The sequence below is a fragment of the Crotalus tigris genome, unplaced genomic scaffold (assembly GCF_016545835.1).
Source record: "Crotalus tigris isolate CLP2741 ecotype Arizona unplaced genomic scaffold, ASM1654583v1 scf7180000020075.792833, whole genome shotgun sequence".
Taxonomy (NCBI): Eukaryota; Metazoa; Chordata; class Lepidosauria; order Squamata; family Viperidae; genus Crotalus; species Crotalus tigris.
The window spans coordinates 45085-66049 of NW_024097847.1; the positions used below are offsets into that span (position 1 = coordinate 45085).

General features: G+C 34.6%; 1 protein-coding gene across 1 annotated transcript in view; it reads left to right on the forward strand.

The window, feature by feature from the left end:
* Window positions 1–280: 280 nt before the first annotated feature.
* ITK (IL2 inducible T cell kinase) overlaps window positions 281–20965 on the forward strand; it is a 49949-nt gene continuing 29264 nt past the window's right edge. The window contains exons 1-2 of the mRNA XM_039365502.1: window positions 281–537; window positions 20437–20541. Coding sequence (XP_039221436.1) covers window positions 337–537; window positions 20437–20541 — 306 coding nt within the window. The 5' untranslated portion in view covers window positions 281–336. The remainder of the gene's footprint in view (window positions 538–20436; window positions 20542–20965) is intronic.

Sequence of the window (20965 nt, forward strand, 5' to 3'; positions counted from 1 at the left end):
AATAGTAAGACAAAACAAAAGTAAATATATAGTTTTAGGGGTTTGTTTTATATGCAAAATATGGCTCCAAGTGTTTTCACCAAAGCATTTATTTTTCAGATAAAGAGCAGTTGTCATTCAAGCTTTTGAGTTACTTTTCAATTACATGTGTAACATAAAGTACAATGCATTGCGCAGTGTGTTTGAAAGGATGTGGTTGTGGGTTTTATATCAGAAAGGAAGCTATAGAACAGTGCTGCCTGGATGACAGATGGAAAGATAAAGCACCTACATTGTTTTTTGCATCCATGTTTGAGACTGTTCACTCTTTGTGTCTAATTTCATTTTCCTGGTCTCATGTGTGGAGTATTAAGAGCAGATCCCTTTTCATCCTGGAATTTGGATCATTATTTTCTGGCAATGAATAACTGCGTTCTTCTGGAAGAAGAACTGATAAAAAAATCTCAGCAAAAAAGAAGAACCTCCCCTTCCAACTTTAAAGTTCGATTCTTTGTCTTAACAAAATCAAGACTGGCATATTTTGAACGTCGGCCTGGGGTATGTGTGCTATTTTCCATGAAGTTTCCTAGCTTCATCACTCAAAAAATACAGAAGCTCTTAAGAAAATGAATAATGTTTCATTGGATTTTTTAATGTTAATTTTTGTAGAGCAAGGCTTCAAAGTTTTACTCTGTTTATTCTATATATAATGATTTCATAGTATGTGTGTTACATACTATGTAGCATCACAGCTATTTTGTAATTGGGTAGTGAACAAAGCTTTCATCAGACTAATAATTTGTGATATGAAAAATAATTAATTTGTGAATTAACACTTTATCCTGTGCATTTGAGGGGAACCATAAAAGCATAATGGTGTTTATCCCTTTACAGAGTTTAAAGTTGTGACTTTTGTTTAGCCACAATGTTAATACAGGTAGTTCTGTGTTTTTCGCCCATGGTGTCTATGTCTTCGGTTTATACAAAATGATGTATATACAAGAATGTTGAAAAGAATTTGGTAATCAGCTTGAATATTCTGAAGGACAGTCTTTTAACTACAATTGAAAGATTTATCAAGGTCCAGATTTCTTATTGAAAAAGGGACTTATTCAAATCCTGCAGGAGCATACAGAACCAATATTTTGTATGTACACACCTTTACAGCCATGCCAATAAAAATTTGTCCTGTGTACTTTTTTCAGGAAAATGGAGTGTTCTCATAATATTATTGTTTCTATTATTTCTATTGTTTCTCAAAGAAAATTAAAATGTTATTAACTTCCTTTGAGGATATAAATAATAATATTATTTTTCTAAATACTTAGTAAAATTAAATGTAGACTAATACTTCAGATCCCCGACTTAAGGAAGTCCATCAGCCAACTCTCCAGATACTTGGCTGGTAATGACTATCAGCTGAACACTTCAAGTTTAGCTAACCAGTTTGGAAGCTGCTGCTGAAATCCTAAGTATTTCAAAGTGATTGTTTCCACTTTGCCGCTTTCTGGTTGTGTGGTATATTTTTTCTGAAACAGTTCTGAATTTAGGAACTGTTCTTGAATATTATTGAAATACATTCTTTGCAGATAATTCTTATAAATGTATATCATTGTATTGCTTTGTCTTTCCGTTGAAAGCTGGACTTGCTTCCTTTACATGAAAGTAGGATGAAAGACAAATGTAGTTTTTCTGGCTCATTGTTGGTTCAAGTCCTGTCGTTTGCTTTCTTCTACCAGCTGCTTTCCAATATGTTTTTTAATACCACAGATGGAAGGTGGTAACGAATAATAGGAAGGGAGAGATTCTGAACAGGAAGAACAGTTTCCCTCTTCATTATCCAGCTAGACAGGTGAAGGGCAATGTCTAGTGCCAAACGTAGGAACTGTCGATTCAAGTAGAGATGCTTTTCTTATAATACCAGTAGTTTTGTCTCTTCACTTCTTAAGATTCAAAAAGGAAGAGACTGAATACTGGAGTTATCCCTGATTGCTCCTGGATTTACCTGTCAAAAGACAGTGTGGTATTCCATCTCAGTATTTTCTTCTTTAATAAGAAAATAATATAAGGAGTAAAAGTAACTAATTAAAAAAGAGGCTTACCAAATAGAATATGAAAATGTTTGATCTCCTTGTAAAATTCTCCGAATAAGACAGGCCAATGATAAAGCCTTGTCTGAAAATATTTGCACCCAAGAGTGCCTTTTGACAGTTATTACCAGTTGGTATAGTGGTTAAGGCATCAAACTAGAAACTGGTAGAGAGTGGGTTCTAGTGCTGCCTTGGGCACAAAGTTGGTTGGGTGACCTCAGACCAGTCACTTTTTCTCAGTGCAAGGAAGAAGGCAGTGGCTTTCCAAGAACTGGATGATGGTGATGATGATGATGATGATGATGATGATGATGATGATGATGATGATAATAATAATAATAATGATGATGATGATGATGATGATGATGATGATGATGATGATGCAGGAAGGGACCTTGGAGGTCTTCTAGTCCAGCCCCCTACTCAAGCAGGAGTCCCAAACCATTTCAGACAAGTGGCTGTCCAGTCTCTTCTTAAAAATCGCAAGTGATGAAGCACCCACATCATCTGAAGGCAAGCTGTTCCACTGGTTAACTGTCCTCACTGTTAGGAAGTTTCTCCTTAATTCCAGGTTGTTTCTCTCCTTGATTAGTTTCCATCCATTGTTTCTTTTCTTGCCTTCTGGTGCTTTGCAAATAAACTGACTCCACACACCCCTTTGTGGCAGTCTCTCAAATACTGTAATACTGTTGTCATGTCCCCCCTAGTCCTTTTCCTAGACTGGCCATGATTGTATGCAAGAAAAATAACAGTAAAAAGGTGTTGTGTGGCCATGTTATTCCTTTATAAAAGTTTTTGTTTTAAGAAAATAAATAAAAGAACTATTCTACTGAGAAAAAAAGGAGGTTACAGGTGAAAGATTATGTCTGGATTTCATGAAATTATATCTCTGAGGCAGGTTGAATGAAATGTATAGCAATAACAATAGCACTTGGACTTATATACCGCTCCATAGTGCTTTCAGCAGGGGTCCTCAACCTTGGCAACTTTAAGACTTGTGGACTTCAACTCCCAGAATTCCTCAGCTAGCTTTGCTGGCTGAGGAATTCTGGGAGTTGAAGTCCACAAATCTTAAAATTGCCAAAGTTGAGGACTCCTGCTTTACAGAACTCTCTGGTAGTTTACAAATGTCAGCGTATTGCCCCCAACAATCTGGGTCCTCATTTTACTGACCTTGGAAGGATGGAAGGCTGAATCAACCTATTCAAATATTGAAACAGCTCTTGGAGTTATTTCTGTTTTAATTTATTGTTTTATTGCCTTGAATAAAAAAAATATTTGATTCATATAAGCCTTACATTGAGTGAGACCAAGGACAAGGGCCCCCAATTTCCCACACATTTTTCCATATTTAATATGGAATGTTAAATCTTGAAAAACAGAAAAGCGGTGAAATAAAGTATGATATTAACTTTGTCTGAGATGATCACCTCTGTTAAAAAGTTTAAATTATGTTCTGATGATTTAAAATGAGCTCTATATAAGCGAGATTGCATCTCCTGATATTTTAAAAATATCTCAGGAAGAATTAGATAGGACCATAGCCACAGCATCCAGAACTGTTTTTCAACTATCTCTCCTGTATTTTCCCCCATCTTACCTCCCTATATTGAAAGCTAATTTTTACACTCCTAATAAGTTTGAAAAGTGACTTATTAAACATTTTTTAAAAGAAAACATGTAAATTATTTTGCCAATGATTTGAAAGTATTCTATAAATATATATTGTTTTGCTTTTACTGTAATCCGCCCCTCCAAATTTATCGTTAAGTGCCACAAAGTTGAAAAATCAAGGAAGTCCAGTTGCCTTTGGAAAAGGCATTTTTGGGACAACCATGACTTGGATGATTGAGAATGTCCATAGACATCACTGAGTTTCCTATAAATATTCAGAAACTTTGTTTCTGTTTAATTTTTATTGCTCTTTAATTAATAACAAAAAAGAAAAAAACGTATGTTTCTTTCCTTCTTTTTTCATTTTTATGTTATAGCGCTTTGTAAGTATTCTTTTTTCTTATCTTTGACAATATATGTATCAAACATTTTTATATTTTGGGAGTCCTGCTCAGAAATGTACTTCTGATTTATCTTGGCCTCTCCAACCAAAATAACATTGCACATACACTGAAGCTACTTACCTCAAAGATCAATCAGTGGTGATTTCTGAATAATATCTCATGCAATACATTCAACCAATTTGCATTAGGCTCCCTTATGGCTGGTTTAAAGTTAAAGTAAATAGCAGGTGGTTGGAGGTAAATAGTCTGCATCTTCTACACTGTATCTCTTAAACATAGGAACTTGATATCTGTTTTGTAAGCAGATAAAAATATAAATATTTAGTGGTATGTTTCCATAAATTAATAATTCACTTTTATTTCTGTTTTAACCTACTTCTGTATGTAGTCCAGGCATATATAATTAGTTTGAATAACCTGTACAAATCAGGCCTCCTGTAAGAGTGAATGGGGTATAATTTAAGCCAGGTGCATAATACAAGCCTCTAAAATGTTCACCTATACTACTATACAAAGGTGAAATTAGACCAAGACATGAATCAGGTTCAAGCACACACCTAGTTTTAAAAATTCTCTGGGTAATTTTGAGCCTGTCTCTCTCCTTCCCTGCCTGCCTCCCCCCCCCCCAACTACCTTACAAGGTTGTCATGAAAAACCTTGGAAGTGGGACTCCTATGCAGACCAGCAAGTTTCAGAAAGGTTGGGTATAAATAAAAACAATGAAAAACTTAAGGGTAGTCTGCAGATCTTCTCTAAAAGTTGTAAAATTTAATGCCGCAAGGTTGTTTCTAAAATGAAACATGATATATTTAACTAAGTACTATTGGGGAAAACATGGTCCCATTTTTTTAAAAAAAATTGCAACTTGGCACACCAACTCATGGGCCAGGTATGATCCTCAGCATGAGAAAAGTAAGATCATAGAAAATTACTGATCAATATATGTTACCTGTATCCTGATTATGGGTCACTACACTGCATTTCTTCCCTAGTCAATGAAATGTGGGCTATAGTATATTAACTTGCAAGGTCGTCTCTAGATTGCATAGCTTGTATATAATAGCATGAGCATCCTTGAGGCAAATCTGGGCTCTGGTTACACTTGTGTACTTCTAGCCAAAATGTGTCAAAACCTAATGGCACTGCTATTACATGTAAGGAATACTTAAAATGGCATGAGTAAAATTGGTCTCTATTTTGCAGGGGGACTTTGCGGGGGGAAGAGATTGTATTGCATGATCACAACTGCCATCTTGACTTTTTTTGATATTCCTTCCCTCACATATGTACCTTTTCCTGCCTGCAACTTTTTTTATAGGTAATTCTCTCATAGGAGGAAAGGCTAACCCAAGTGGAAAAGAAACTGTTTTGAACGGAAAAGTGGCCTTTTGAGAGGAAACAGAGACTTTCCCCCCCCATATTAATCTTCCACTTAAAGCATAGTGATGGTAATATTAAAAAAAATCCCCAAGGGAATTTTTAGTTTTTTTAAAAATCCACATGGTTATTTCATTGGCTGAACCTATACTAATTTGGGGCTTAATTTATAAAAACCACTCTGATTGCAAAAGTGTAAAATTCAAAATGTGTCATGGAACATCTTCTGTTCTTGCCACCAGAACTGCAGCGTGCATTTAGTCACATAATAAAGTACCTGAATCTTACATCTGCAAAATTGTATTTAGAATGATACAATCAGTGCTTATTGACTCTCAGAATCCAGGCAGCAAGAAGATAAGCTTTTGTAACTATGATTAGAAGGCAAAAAAAGACAAATAGTCTTCGACTTAGAACAATTCATACAATGCCACTGAAAAAGTGACTTATGACTGCTTTTCACACTTACGACCATTGCTGCATTCCAACAGTCACATGAGCAAAATTCAGATGCTTGATAACTGACTCATATTATGATGACTGTAGTGTCCCTGAGTCATGTGATCCCCTTTTGCGACCTTCTGACAAGCAGTCAATAGGGAATCCAGATTCACTTAACAACCATTTTGCTAACATAACAACTGCAGTGATTCATTTAACAAATCTGGCAAGAAAAGTTATAAAATGGGGCAAAACTCACTTAACAAATTTCTCACTTAGCAACATAAATTTTGGGCTCAGTTGTCATAAGTCGAGGATTATCTGTATTGTGGAAAATAAACTAAGAAAAAAATAATTGGTTTACATGGCACAGAATATTTTATTGCCCTCACTATACCTGATCATTTTATTGTCCTCACTATGCCTGGCCTGGCAACAAGGGTTCTTAATGCTGAAGTTAAACCAGACTGGCATTCTGTTTTTCCTTAAAACAGGAGTAAAGTGCCTCAGTGAGTAACCAAGGGCAGATACTGAAGGATCTCTTATGCGCCATGACTCTTCTGATACCTGTTGGAGCCCCATCTTTAAATGAACTTTTGCCTCCTGAGGCAAAAACTATTTGGTGAAAACTATTCTCTGGTTGGGCCACAACTGCCGTTTCCTTCCAGAGAAAACTATTGAGTCTTGTTAAGCAGACACTGATTTATGTTGGCCTTTGTTGGTGAAATTAATTGCTTTTCTTTGGGCACCAGTTCTATGATCAATGATCTCATGGCTATATTTTAGCGTGTTTCAATTTGTCTGCTGTTGCCATCTTTGTGATTTCTGGTTTTAGGTTCTATTTATATATAACGTTGGTAAATCTGCCTTGAGGACCGTTCACAAAAAGGCAGCATCCTAATTTTAAAAACCAACAAACCTGAAAAGATTGGGAATACTTGTACTTCTGGAATTCACATTCTGGAATTTTGCCAAGGGCCAGGCTGTTTGCCAATTAGACTGCAGGCATATGCATAGTTTGCATGCATACGTCAGTGTATGTAAGGTCAGATTTTCAGAGAGTGGGGGGGGGGAGTTTTGTCTGCAATAGTAATTTGCATCTTATAATAAGAAAGTCAGTTATGAGATGCTGGTCGACTTATGCAGGGAGTCAAGCTTGGAAACACATACCCATTATGAGTGCTTTCCTTCATGATGAGATAGGTCCTCATTGTGCACTGTAAAATGAATTTTGGAAGACACAGATGCTTATTGTTGATAGTCTTTCTGGGGTTAATTTTCCCCTTGATTACATACAAATCTTTCATTAATGCTAATGGCAATTGCGTGCTAAACACAAGAGAAGAAAGAACTTTCTGTGCCAGGGATGATAGTTATAATTTAAAAAGTCATGGTAAGACTTCCTGTCATAAGATTATAACTGTATTAGTAATTTTAGAAAATGGTAGCTGAATTAGTGTCTCTGATAACATAATCCTTCCATGTTAAAGTCATTTTATCTTTTCCTTCTTAAAAAAAAAAGAATGTGCTCTTTCATTGGAGATAGGTGCGTGTCGGACTGTTCAAAATTCTGAGTGACTTCTGAACGATAGACATATTCTACATTTGGAGAATATAAAATCATATTCCATTCCAGTGCAAAAATGTAACTTCACTGTAATTTGGTGATGGGAGAATTCTTGACAGCAGTAAATTTGGGGGATGCAGGCTTACTTGGTCATATCAGGGTTACTTTATAATATAGCATGCAAGTATTCTTTGGAAAAAAATTGATGGTAGCATTTGAGGCATTTAACTGACAATGCAATTCAAAAGGGCAACAGCTGCCTTATAAAAAGATTTATATATACACAGTACAGCACATTTAGAAATGCCCATAATGAAATTACACAGAACAGCTGCAATTTATAACGTATTTATTAAGTTATTCAAAGCCTAGCTATACTGCCGTGTAATAAGGAATTAAATGAAAATACAGGATTCAATTACTCCAAATTTCTCTTCTTAGTTTATTCCACGATTTCATCCAGGGTACATCTCTCCATATTAGCCCTCCCACCGTCATGACTTGCAGATCTGTTGAACAGCAACATTTACAATTTCCAGCTATCATAATGTCCATGAGTTTTAAATCCAGTTCATTGGAAAGGTAGTGTATTGACAAAAATTCTTATATACTTATTCCATCAGCCAGGGAGCACTTCCCTGATGGCATTTTTCACTGTTCTAAAGAAGGCATACAGATCACCAGAAATAACTGAATCTTTTTTGGTATCATTTTTTAAAAATATATATATTAAATTATTGCTTGTTTTTTCTCATCATGATAATCTAGCAAACAAATGTGTCAGTAATGAAATCACAATCAATAAGAAGCGAGCATTTATAGCTTAGGATCACTTCTATCCTGCTTTGAAGATTTTGATAGTTTGATAGTTGATTGAATCCAGACTGAATTAGGAAATCTGCTGGGTCATAAACCTTATGGGAATCTTCAGTTTCTATTTTTTAAAATGCTTTAAGAATACATTTTAAAAATCCATTACTGAATTTTATATATGGCAATTATGCTATATACTTCTTGTGATACCACTTCTTGTTTTCTTATAGTAGCATCCTTAAATAAGGACCTCAGCTGACCAGATTTTCAGAAATTCCACAATTTTCTCTAGAAAATCAGTAGCTTTTTAAACTTCCCTCATTTTCTTGCTGATCCAACTGTGTTTTCAATATTTTTATCAATGTGTATAGATAGACATACAAACCTCTGTCTTGCAAATATAGTACATTTAGCATTTAAATATCTATTTTAAAATATCCTTTACTTAAGCTATTGTATCATAATATTCACAAAAGTCTGACACATGAGCTCACCTGATACATGAACCAGGCAAGTCTGAGAGTATGTTGTTTCCCTTGGATCAGCTGCCAAACCTGCAACCATAGTTATTCAGATTATGGTGCCACAGAATCAGATGTTTATCATCATCTTTATCCCAAAGGTGCTTTTCAAAAGGCAACTGGAAGCTTGGATGAGAAGTGAAATGTTTTCAAGAAAAAAATTAAGGATGTTCAGCTGCCTTTTGAAAAGCACCTTTGGGACAACCATTACCTGGATGATTGAGAATCTCTATCACTATCTTTAACTTTTAACTCCTAGAAATCATGATAATTATGCTTAGTATGGAATAATGACAGTCAAAAATCATACATTCTAAAAGCATCTAACTTGGGGAATGCTGGACTATAGCAATAGAAAGGCAACATAGCCAACTGTATATATGGGTGAGAGATCTGTGAGCAAGATAATATTCATTTATAAAAATGGTAAACCATAGAAGTGATAAGCCCTCATTTAGGTTTCTTTTCCATTATCTGTTACCTGTCAGGCTTAGTTCAGAAGTGTGTACCTAAGATGATAGGCAGTATTGTGCAAAAATTCCTGCTAAAATATTTTGATCATTGATGCTGCTGTGTTTGTGTCTTTCCCTCAGCTATATTTTTATACAATGCCTTGCCTTGAAACTAGATTTTTACATCTGATTAAGAAGTATCCTACTTCATAAACTAAACTAAACGATAGGTAGATAACTTGACAGAGGGGTTAATATAATTCTACATTTAAATAGATTCTTCTGTTGAAATATATCTAAATGAGCAAAAAATTCAAATGATCATGGGGAAAAAGCTGTTTAAAAATATATTAAAAATTTTATGAGCTGAATTCTAAAGGAATATGTGTAGGATTGTTGGGCTTAAATTGCCTTGTCTGCACATTTTGAATATTGTATATAGGTAGTCCTTGACATACAACAGTTCACTTAATGACTGTTCAAATTTACAATGGCACTGAAAAATGTGACTTATGACCATTTTTCACAGTTAAAACCTTTGCAGCATCCCCATGATCATGCGATCAAAATTCAAATGCTTGGCAGTTGGTTCATATTTATGATTGTTGCTGTGTCCCAAAATCATGTTATCACCTTTTGCGACCTTCTGACAAGCAAACTCAATGGGGCAGCCAGATTCACTTAACAACAAAGGCCTCTCTAGTAATCCATTCCCAGACTAGCCAAATAGATTCTTTTGGTGAAGGCTGCTGGTATGAATGATAACCACTTTCCTGCTTATCATTCCACTTAACCAGAGGCAGCACCAGATCAAATTTGACTTATTCTCCCCAAAAGTTGAGTAGAGCTATTTACTATTTGGGTGATAGACTTCAGCTGATATTTCCATGGCCCCATCAACGCTTCTTCCAGCATTTCCTGTTGTTTAGTTTCCAATGGAGTTAGGCTCAATCTTTACAGAGCCTTTTCTTTTTTAACATTCAAAGGCTTAAGTGATAAAGTAAAACACCCCAAGAATAATTTATTTATTGTGTCATCTTTTAAATGAACTCTTTATTTTTGCAGGTTACTTGAGGCCAGTTCTGCTCCTGTTGGATACAGTTTTAAATATGTGCAAACAAACATGACAATTCTTTAAAAAATAAAATAAAAAAATAAGGCAGGTATGACCTCTGGGCTAAGAAGGCTCAGCTCTCCTCAGCTATTTCATATTCCGGGGAATATTAAGGCTTTGGGCTGGATTGGAAAGTTGAGAGGGGGAAAATCCAGGAAGAAAGTAATAGTAAATCCTTCTAAACTGCTGCCAGTAAAATTGCAAAGAAGTGTATTATGAATTCCCCAGGAGCTGTGTTTCACTTGAAAAAGAGCTTTATCCTCCTTATGTTGGATAATAGAAGATATATCCCACACAGCTCAAATCTAATTCTAGTTAGCTAATATGTCTGCTGCATTAAACCATTCTGCCAAGTTGCTTCTGATGTTATCTGCCAAAGTTATCAATGTGCTTTTCTTGCATTTTATGTATGTAGAGCATACAAACATTCATCGCATGCACTGCACGTTAATGCAGGTGCAGTAAGTATTTTAATGTATTGTCTTGTCTTTGTTACTCTGAGTTGTATCTTGTGGTTTTTCAGAATTAAAACCACCACATGGGAGAGACTGAGACATCTTATTGCAGTTCCTCTCCTGCTATGCATTACTTGAAGCAGATAGCCATCAATACTAGATCTTGGATATTTTACAAGGGTTTTTATAATCATTAATTATAATGATTATATATAAATGATTACTAATGAGCCTAGGTGGCGCAGCAGTTAGGGTGCAGTACTGCAGGCCACTTTAGCTGACTGTGTTCAGCAGGTCAGCGGTTCAAATCTCACCGGCTCAAGGTTGACTCAGCCTTCCATCCTTCCGGGGTAGGTACAATGAGGACCCAGATTGTTGGGGGCAATGTAAATATATATATATATATATATATATATATATATATATATATATATATATATATATATATATATATATACATACATACATACATTGCTTACTGGTGTACACCGCTTAGAGAGTGCTTGCACTTAAAGCGGTATATAAGTCTCATAAATAAATAAATAAATAAATAAATAAATTATCTGTTGCACTAGTACATGGGTAGGGAAAACAGTTCCCTAAAGATGTCCTGTATTAGTACTTCCACAGTTCTTCCAAATAGTCTTGTTCAGGAGATGAACTCCAAAATACTTAAAGGGAACTAGGTTACCTGCTTTAGTTCTATGGATTTCACTCTGAGACCTAGAAACTAGAATCTATATTCTCTTCACTGGAGCCCTTAATTAGGTCAAATCTACAAAACATGTAGCAAGCAAGGTGCAGTGAGCAAGGAACTCAAAGCCTACAGTTCACTCAGCACATTCAGTTTTGTATCAATTACTATCAAGTTCCACAGTGAAGGAATCAATATACTTTTGGGATCTTTCAAGACTATACCTGCAGAGAGATATTCCATTGCTTCTGTAGTTCAGAACAGATAATTTGCTGTTTTTGGTTTTTTTAGCATATTGACAAAAACTAGGGAACTAATTGTAAAAATTTAAGGCATATATGGACACTCAGCAGTTTGTAGCCCTCACCATTTTAAATGCATTCTGCTCCCTGCTCCCTGCTCCCTGCTCCCTGCTCCCTGCCTAATTAGTATCGTAAGCAATTAAGCACATTGATTAGTGGTTTCTTGTTTCTAGCAATGATCATTGGAAGAATCTGATAGACTCATCATAATCCTATGTGTAGGTTTATATTTACAGTACTCTCTGCATGAGAGTCTTTAGGAAACCCACTAGAAGCAAATCCTTTCAACTGTAGGGGATACTATTAATACTTCAAAAAAAATTAGTGTCCTTGATCCTGCTGATATTGCCTGCTTGTCTGAATTTAAAAATGTATTTCAAAACTAATATTATTGAAATTTACCTCCCTCAATTGTCTGACTAATGGCCAGTGCATATCAGCACTACAGAAATATGCCAAGGCAATAATTTTGCAATCATCTCATCCCCAGAGCACAAGTGTGATAGGCTTAGGCAAAGCTCAGCTGTATTATCACTGAAATAGTATTTTTCCTTTGATTCTGACACTCTCCTATACTATTTTCAAGGTGTATGAAATTTATTAAGCATTGTCACCCATTACTTTGGAAGGGAGCCAAGTGTGTGCACTGATTCAGAACCCATTCAGCTGAGGCAGGTGTCAGCACTATAAGGCAGACCAGACTAAGAAACCCATACCATGAAGGTTATGATTAGTTTTATTTAAATAGCTATGGAAACAGAATCTTGAAAATCTAAAAGTACTTGCTCTGTCCTTCCCTTTATCTTCGTGAGAGGAAAGGTTTGTTTGAGACTGTTTTCTCAAGTTATTTTCTCAGCCCAGGCTCAAGTTCTGCTCATCTGGCTGTTGCTAGGGTAGCCACTCTTCCTCCATCCTTTGAGGCCATTCCTTATGTTCTCTACGGATAGGATTCAGCCATGAAGGCTGCAGATGCTATACTGGTATAGTTTTCTGCCAATTCAAAGATAGAAATTAACTCAACACTGGGGAAAGACCAATAAATTATATTCTATATTTATTCTCTCTCATATGCAGTAGACATCTTTCTACAATTATAAAGGATTAAGTTTGGGCAAGAGAAATGTGAAATACAAAGGAAATATTTTTTCCTTTTATTGTTTTCACTGTTTACTTCACTAAAGAGATTTCTTCTTTGGTTGTTTACAAAATATCCTGGCAATATAAATTATATTCTTAGGCTCTTATCATTTGACTCTTCTGTACCAAGTTCAAGATTTATGCAGCTTAATTTGCTCTGTTCTGAATTGTCTAATGGTTACCTCCTTAAAAATCCCTAGGGTGCCCACAGCACCATAGTAGGTAGCATTTACACCCAGTTTCAGGTAGTTATGTTTATGTCAAACAATCCAGCTTTAATTTGGGAAGTAGATCCCTATACACGGATAACCACAAATTTAGTAACCAGCAATAAAACTAATAAAGTAGTAAAGCTACTTTATACTGTGATTTACTATTGTAAAGTATGAGATTCAACGGGTCTTTGTATTTTCAATTTCTTTGTCTCTGAACTGCTATTGGCAATTATAATTTAATATCTCCAAATGCAGTTTTTATTGCTCTCTGTATTTAATCTCTGTGATGAGATTGATTTTAAACTACGATGTTAAGTTCTCTTTATCAAGTCACCTGAAATGCTCACGGTTCTTCTTCATCCCTTGTATTTTGTCATCTGGTGATATTTTTCATAGGCTATCTTTGTTTAGTTTAGTTTAATATTTAACATTCAAGATGGTTTATAAATAGTTTAAGATTGCATTGTAGATTATAAAAAGAAAACAAAATCTCAAAATATCTAAACATAATGCAAATCTGTTAAAGCTTTGGACACTTACAAAAAACAACAACAATTTTTAAAATGTGTAGGCTTCAGGCAGGTCCTCTTAAGAAGAACTTTTGAAGGGATTACCAAGGAAGTCTTTACTATAATGCCAAACCTAACAGGCAGGTAGGGTCCCATGAAAAGATGATCTAAGTCATATGCTGCATCCAGCCTGAAAGTTTAAAAATAGCCATTTGTGTTTTTCCTGTAAATAAACATGAAACCACAACAATTGTACCGTAACAGGCAACTTACCATTTGACCAGGTTAGAATCTTTTTGCTGCGTTAGTTGCAAAAAGCACAAAAGTCACAAAGCTTTATAATTTATTGCAAAAGATTAATATAGTTGTTCCCAGAGCATGGATAAAACTGTCCAGGGCTATTTTAGTTTTTTAGAAGGTTGGGGATGGTGGAGGAACCTGAAGCAGTACGAAGTTATTTTCTTGTAATTCAGCTTCAGCACCATTGGTCAATCTTATCTGCACTCAGAAACTAAACTGTGTTGAATAAGATAAGTACTTGGATCATTAGGAAATACCAGAGCTAAATGTTAAAATAGTAGGGAACATGTTTTTTGGAATATTTTAAATCACTTGATATTTTAATTTTTTTTGTAAAGATTTTGAAAGATTGCCTTTTAAGTTTGACTTACTTTCCATATATAGTTGGTAACATAGGTAACTAAACACTATGGATGTGCTAATGTGCTAATAGCTTCTAAGGTACCTGCAATTTAGGTTTCTTTAAGACATTCTGAACTTTAAATGGAAACCAAGAATTCAATTTTAAAAGATATAAAAAAGGTAAATAAAATTATTTGTTGTATAATTATGGAAAGCAGAGGTAGTATATGCAGTTTTGGGAATCAATGAGTCCAGATGTTTAAAAAGTGAAATATGGTTCTTATGATTTAAAAATAAAACTAATTCATCAGACAATATTATTTCAGATTTATTGGAACTCTTAAAGAATGTTTAAAAATGTAAAATATTACCGAAAAATATGTCTATGAAGGAAAAGGATATGTTACCTAAATTAACAGGTTTTGAAATAGTGAAAAAGGTTAAATATTTGGGAGTATACATTACAGCTTCTAATGTTAAATTGTACAAAAATAATTATGAGACATTATGAGTAAAAGTGCAAAAGGATTTAAATGATTGGAAAAAAAATACAGTTATCTTTGCTGGGGAGAATCTCAGCGGTTAAAATGAATATTCTTCCAAAGTTTCTTTTTTTGTTTCAAATGATACCTATTTTGAAAAAAGATGCCAACTTGGAGGAATGGCAGAAGGGTATTAATAAGTTTATTTGGGCAGGGAAAAAACCAAGAGTTAAGTTTAAGATTATATAAGATGCACGGGAAAGAGGAGCACTTAAGGCGCCTAATTTAAAATTGTACTATGATGCGGTGGCTTTAACTTTGATTAGTGATTGGTTTAACTTAACAAATAAAAATATACTTCTTTTTTTTTCAAAAAAGTTTTTATTTTCCAATTATCAATTACATAAACAAAAAAGAAGAAATTTCACATTTAACAAGATAAAATAAATACACCTAGATGTCGCCTGCCCACCCCCCCGAAACTGCATCCGCCCTCTCTTATACTCTCCCTTACTTCCCTCCTCCTTCTCCCTCCCCTCACCTCTCTCTCTCCCTTCCCCCTCTCCTCTCACCGTCCTACTTCCTCCCAAACCTTTCTCCTCCTCCTCTCTCTCCCCTCCCCCTCTCCTCTCTCCATCCTACTTCCTCCCTAATCTTTCTCCTCCTCTCTCATCCCTCTTTGGATACAGTACCAGGGAAATGCCCAAGCAACATCTCTCTCATAAGTTATCCCTTATTATCTTACACCCCCCCCACCCCAACCCCCCTCCCTCCCAGTCCCAAAAACCCACCCACCCCAACCTCCCCTCCCCCCCCTTCCCAGAGCTTGGCACAGGGTTTTCAAACATATTAAACAAAATCTACTTAACTTTAACTAATGCAAACTAAATCTAACTAAACCTATCCAACTATACAAATAACAAAATCAATAAGTTACTTTAACTCAAATACAAAACAAATTTAAACAAATTAAAGAAAATCAACTATCAAAATCAAATAATGCCAAATTTAAAACAAAAATTATTCATAATCAAGACAATACTTTTAATGATATCTACTCTAATCAAAATTTACCCATTTTTTTTTCAAACATATTAAACAAAATCTACTTAACTTTAACTAATGCAAACTAAATCTAACTAAACTTATCCAACTATACAAATAACAAAATCAATACATTACTTCAACTCAGATACAAAACAAATTTAAACAAATTAAAGAAAATCAATTATCAAAATCAAATAATTCCAAATTTAAAACAAAAATTGTTCATAATCAAAACAATACTTTTAATCATCTCTACTCTAATCAAACTTTACCCAATAAATCCCATATTTATTTTAACTTTAACTAATACAAACTAAATCACAATAAGTAAAACGAAAATTATTCATAATCCAAACAATACTTTTAATCATATCTACTCTAATCATAATTTACCCATTAAATCCCATATTTGTTCTTCATATAATTTATCCACCTTCTCCACACCAAGATGTGTATTTCTTTTAAACAATATAAACTTAGCTCTTAACTCTTTCGCCCCCAGACCCAAATGAATGTAATACCCTTTTCTCCCAAATCAAAACCTTATAACATTCTTATCCACTTTTAAATCATAATATATCATAAGTACTCTCAAATATTAAATCACCAGATTAAAACCTATCTATTCTCTCAAACAGAAATCATAGTAGATAGTTTCAGATATTAAATCCCTAAATTAAAGCCTAACAAGTCTTCTCCCAGGCAAAAATCATAAATTTAAACTTTCCCCTAAATAACAAAAATTTAACAAAACTCCTTATAACAAGCCAGCTGATATTCCAACTTCTCCTTCTATTATCTGTTACTTAGAAGATGATGAAAAACCTTCTGCTGTTCCATTATTTTACTTCTAAAAACTGCACGAGTCATGCCTAATTTCTTTGATAAATCTTCTGTTGAAGAGGACTGCTGCAAAGGTACAACCTCCATATCTTCTTCAATCAGCTGCTCTTCCGGCTTTTCTTCCACCTTTATCTTACTTCTAAAAGGTCCACAAGTACTCAATTTCATTAATGAATCTTCTATCAAAAAAGATTGTTGCAAAGGTTTAATCTGCGAATCTTCTATCAGTTGCTCTTCCAACTTTTCTTCTAATACCTCAGTTCTAAAAGCTGCGCAAGTCATGCCCAATTTCTTTAATAAATCTTCTGTTAAGGAGGACTGCTGCAAAGGTTCAACCATATTTTCTTCAATCAGCTGCTCTTCCAGCTTTTCTTCCACCTTTAGTTTACTTCTAAAAGCTCCACAAGTACTCAATTTCATTAATGAATCTTCTGTCAAGAGAGATTGTTGCAAAGGTTTAACCTGCATATCTTCTATCAATTGCTCTTCCAACTTTTTTTCTAATATCTCAGCTGTAGGTAATAAAGAGCCCGCCTTCAAAACGGAAGTGTAAAAATCCTTCGCTTTCAAAATTGTATCAAGTCTGTAGTGTGTCCCCGCATAATTCACCACCATTCCAACCGGTATCTCCCATCTAAAACGAATCTGTCGCCTCTTAAGCTCATCAGCCAAAAAAGCAAAATGCTTTCTTACTTTGAGAATTCTTGAAGGTAATTCTTTCAGAAGTATAACATCCTGGGCTGCAATTTGAAATCTCTGCTTGTAAAAGGCTTGTAAAATTTTATTACGAAGTGATCTACTAAAAAAATAAATAACCACATCTCGTGGCAGGTTCCTCTGTCTTGCAACCCTTGAATTAACCCTAAAAACTTTTTCTATCTCTCTCAATATTTCTTCAGGCTCGGATTCCAAAATAAGAGCTATATCCTTTGCAACCACTTGTCTCAAGTCTTCTTTATTATTTTCCTGCATTCCCCTTATTCTTAAAGCAAAGTCCATACTTCTGTATTGTAACATAGTAATTTCATCCTGAATTATTTCCACCTTATTTTCTATTTTATCTTCCAATTTTTCAAAATTTTCTACAGCAACATCGATACGCTGATCCAAACGATCTATGTGATCAGCAAACTTCTGAAGGACAGACACTATATCTTCTCTCAATTTCCTAAATTTATTTTCAATTATTTCACTTATCTCTTTTTCAATCCGTCGTACACTATCTTCCAAAGCATCCTGTAAGTCTTTAGGTAAAACTGCTGGTAAAGCTGAGAAAAGTGGTGGAAATTTAGACTCGACTTGCTGAGCTGTCTGCATTACCGAAGAGGAGATTGAGGCTTTAGAAACAAAAGCTCCAAAATGCTTTGAAGCCATCTTGAAAAAAAAAAAATTCTTAAAATCTTATAAAACCTTTAACAAAGAGAGAGAGAGAAAAAAGAAGACAAAAGGAGGGGAAAAAAAAAACATTTTTTTTCAAATATTCAAGAGCCGATTCTATTGGACACATGGGAGACAATTTGGGTTAGAAATGTAAAATTTACTCAAGCTCAAAATTTAAAAGAAAATTTTTATAAAATGTTTTATAGGTGGCATTTGGATCCTCAAAAGCTGTCCTGTATGTATCCTAATTTACAGCCCAAATGTTGGAGATGTGGAAGCTTAGATGCAACTTATTTTCATACTTGGTGGAATTATTATTATTATTATTATTATTATTATTATTATTATTATTATTAATTTTAACTCTGGTGAATGAACAAAATCACCCACTGCACTTTCCAGCATAAGGCTACCTTAATAAATTCAGCTTTACTCCCTGAACAATTTATTTGTGCTTATAATTCTCCTCGAGAATCTTCTGACAATAATCTACAGACAAAATTGGATTGATAATCTGATTAATTATGATCTATTTATGTCAGCCTCTCAGTCATTGGATAAACATTAAAATGAGATGATGGAAGTTGACATAGCAGACTAGGCAACTGAAAAATATTATAGAAGAACGGCAATGGCAAACCATCCCCATTCTGTTGTCAAGAAAATTATTTGACTATATCTACATAATCATCAGGATTTCTTTTTCACAGGAATTCATGGAACAATTTAGTGCATTTAAACATATGCAGAGTATTTTATTTCACTATAAATATATATGTATCAAGGATTTGCTGAAAATAAACCAGGGTGAGGCTCTTTTCACATTTACAGCTTAAGCTGTATATTGCATCAAATCATTTTACAAGTGAGGGCAAAAAAACAAAAAAAAAAACAAATGAAATTATAACCAAAGAGACACATTAGGGTAGCAGGCATATTTTGCTATCACTTGCCTGGTTTGGAGCAAAGTTTGGTTTGGAAGAAAAATCTCAGAATAAATGTCTTCTGTAAATTGCTTAAATTAGAGTAATCCAAAATCAGAACCAACTATCCAGTCTTCTGCCTTTAGAGGACATGGGTTTAGAGATTGTGTTTTTATGAAGCATCTTTTGTCATACTCAGCCTTCTTCAGTTCATCTTCCCCTGTTTGAGCTTTAAAGTTTTTTCTCTCCTGTGTTGAGGAGGAATGAGCATTCTCTGATACTTCATTGATCATGTTAGCAATGGCATAATCAGGCCCAGCATCCATGGGTCAAATTTGACTGCTGCTGGCAGACTTCCATCCCGCCAATTGGTGGGTCATGCCCTCCACGTCTATTTTGGATTGGGGTGTGACCTGCAGAAGAGTTGGATACTTTACTTCCCAGAGGCATCTGCCTGTCTAACCAATGTTTCACCATGCCCTGTTCAGGAATTGTGCAGGAACCTTTTATATCAGGGTTTAGCATTCTTTGGGATGCATTTTTAAATAATGGATGACAGATAAACTGTGTCAGTCCTTCTAAACTATATGCAGATTCACATATGGTGAATGTGAATGCTATAACCTATAAATAGAATGTGACTGGCAATCTATTTGTACTAAGTTGTCATCCTCAAGCATGGAAAAACATGAGCTATCACACAGCTGTGGGCTATGTAAGGCTTAATTATATGTGAATGAAAACTATACCAAAATCTATCCTCCCAGTTTGTGAAAGTTTTCTTCAATCAAAGATGCTTCTGATGTTCTTCTTGTGATTATATGATAATGCCATTTCTTATGAATTGCATAATTGTGTGTCATTTTTGTAAGCCACTTAGATTTGTTTCTGATAGAAAAAGCATAAGATCAATTGCTTGTCACATTAGAAGAATTATTCCTGAAACTTCACATTTAAGCTCTCTCTGAAATGAATAACAAAAATTCCATCTCGGCTGTAGAAAAATCAAAGCAGGAAATCAGTTACTTTCAAAGAGGGCTGTGAATCATTCAAAGCAAGGCATCAATGGACAGGAAGGTTATTATATTTGTTGCTTGTTGGCTTCCTGTTCAATGCAGCTTTTACAGCAAAATATACAAGCTAATCCATTGATGCTTCCTAGATCCACCAAGGAAAAAGAGAGCCAAAAAAAAAACCCCACTATTTCTCAGGAAATAAGTCACCTACATGTTCAGAAATTTAATTAGACATTTCCCTAGATATTTCTCTCTCTTTTTGTTTTATGCTGAAAATCATAACATGTTATACATTGTTTACACTTCTCTTGCTAAAACACTTTCCATGAATGTTTAAAGACTTGGTAGTGTAATGTCAAGTAAGCAATGAAACCGATCGTGAAGTCTAATTGTATTTTGTATTTTCTTTCTCTTCTTAGAAAAAAAGAATTCTAAAGGGTTCAATTGAACTATCCAAGATTAAATGTGTAGAACTTGTGAAAAGTGACATCCCAGTTCCATGTCACTATAAATATCCTTTCCAGGTAAGTATTAACATTTGCCATTACAATCATCCTAAATATAACCAGTACATCCAATTTGCAAGTCATGCTTAATGCTTTTTTAATTGATCAAAAGATTTAAGGGGTAAAAACTGCTTAAGTGTTGAGAGGGAAATTGTACCAAAAACAACTTATAGCATTTTCAGAGTTGTTTATGTTTGTGAGACTAATTAGTATTTTTAAAAAGGATCCAGCTGCTTTGTATAATACCTTTCTGTCAAATTTTAGAACAGCATATAAAATTTAATTTTATCTGTTTCTTCCTTTGTCTATTTCAGTCTCTTCCTTCCATTATTTTTACCTGCCGCAAAATTTTTCCAATACATTTTTCTCTAGAAAACTCCCCACCCCATCCTCAAACACAAGTAATTAATTGGGGAGAAAACTTTTTGTTTCTTCTGGGAAA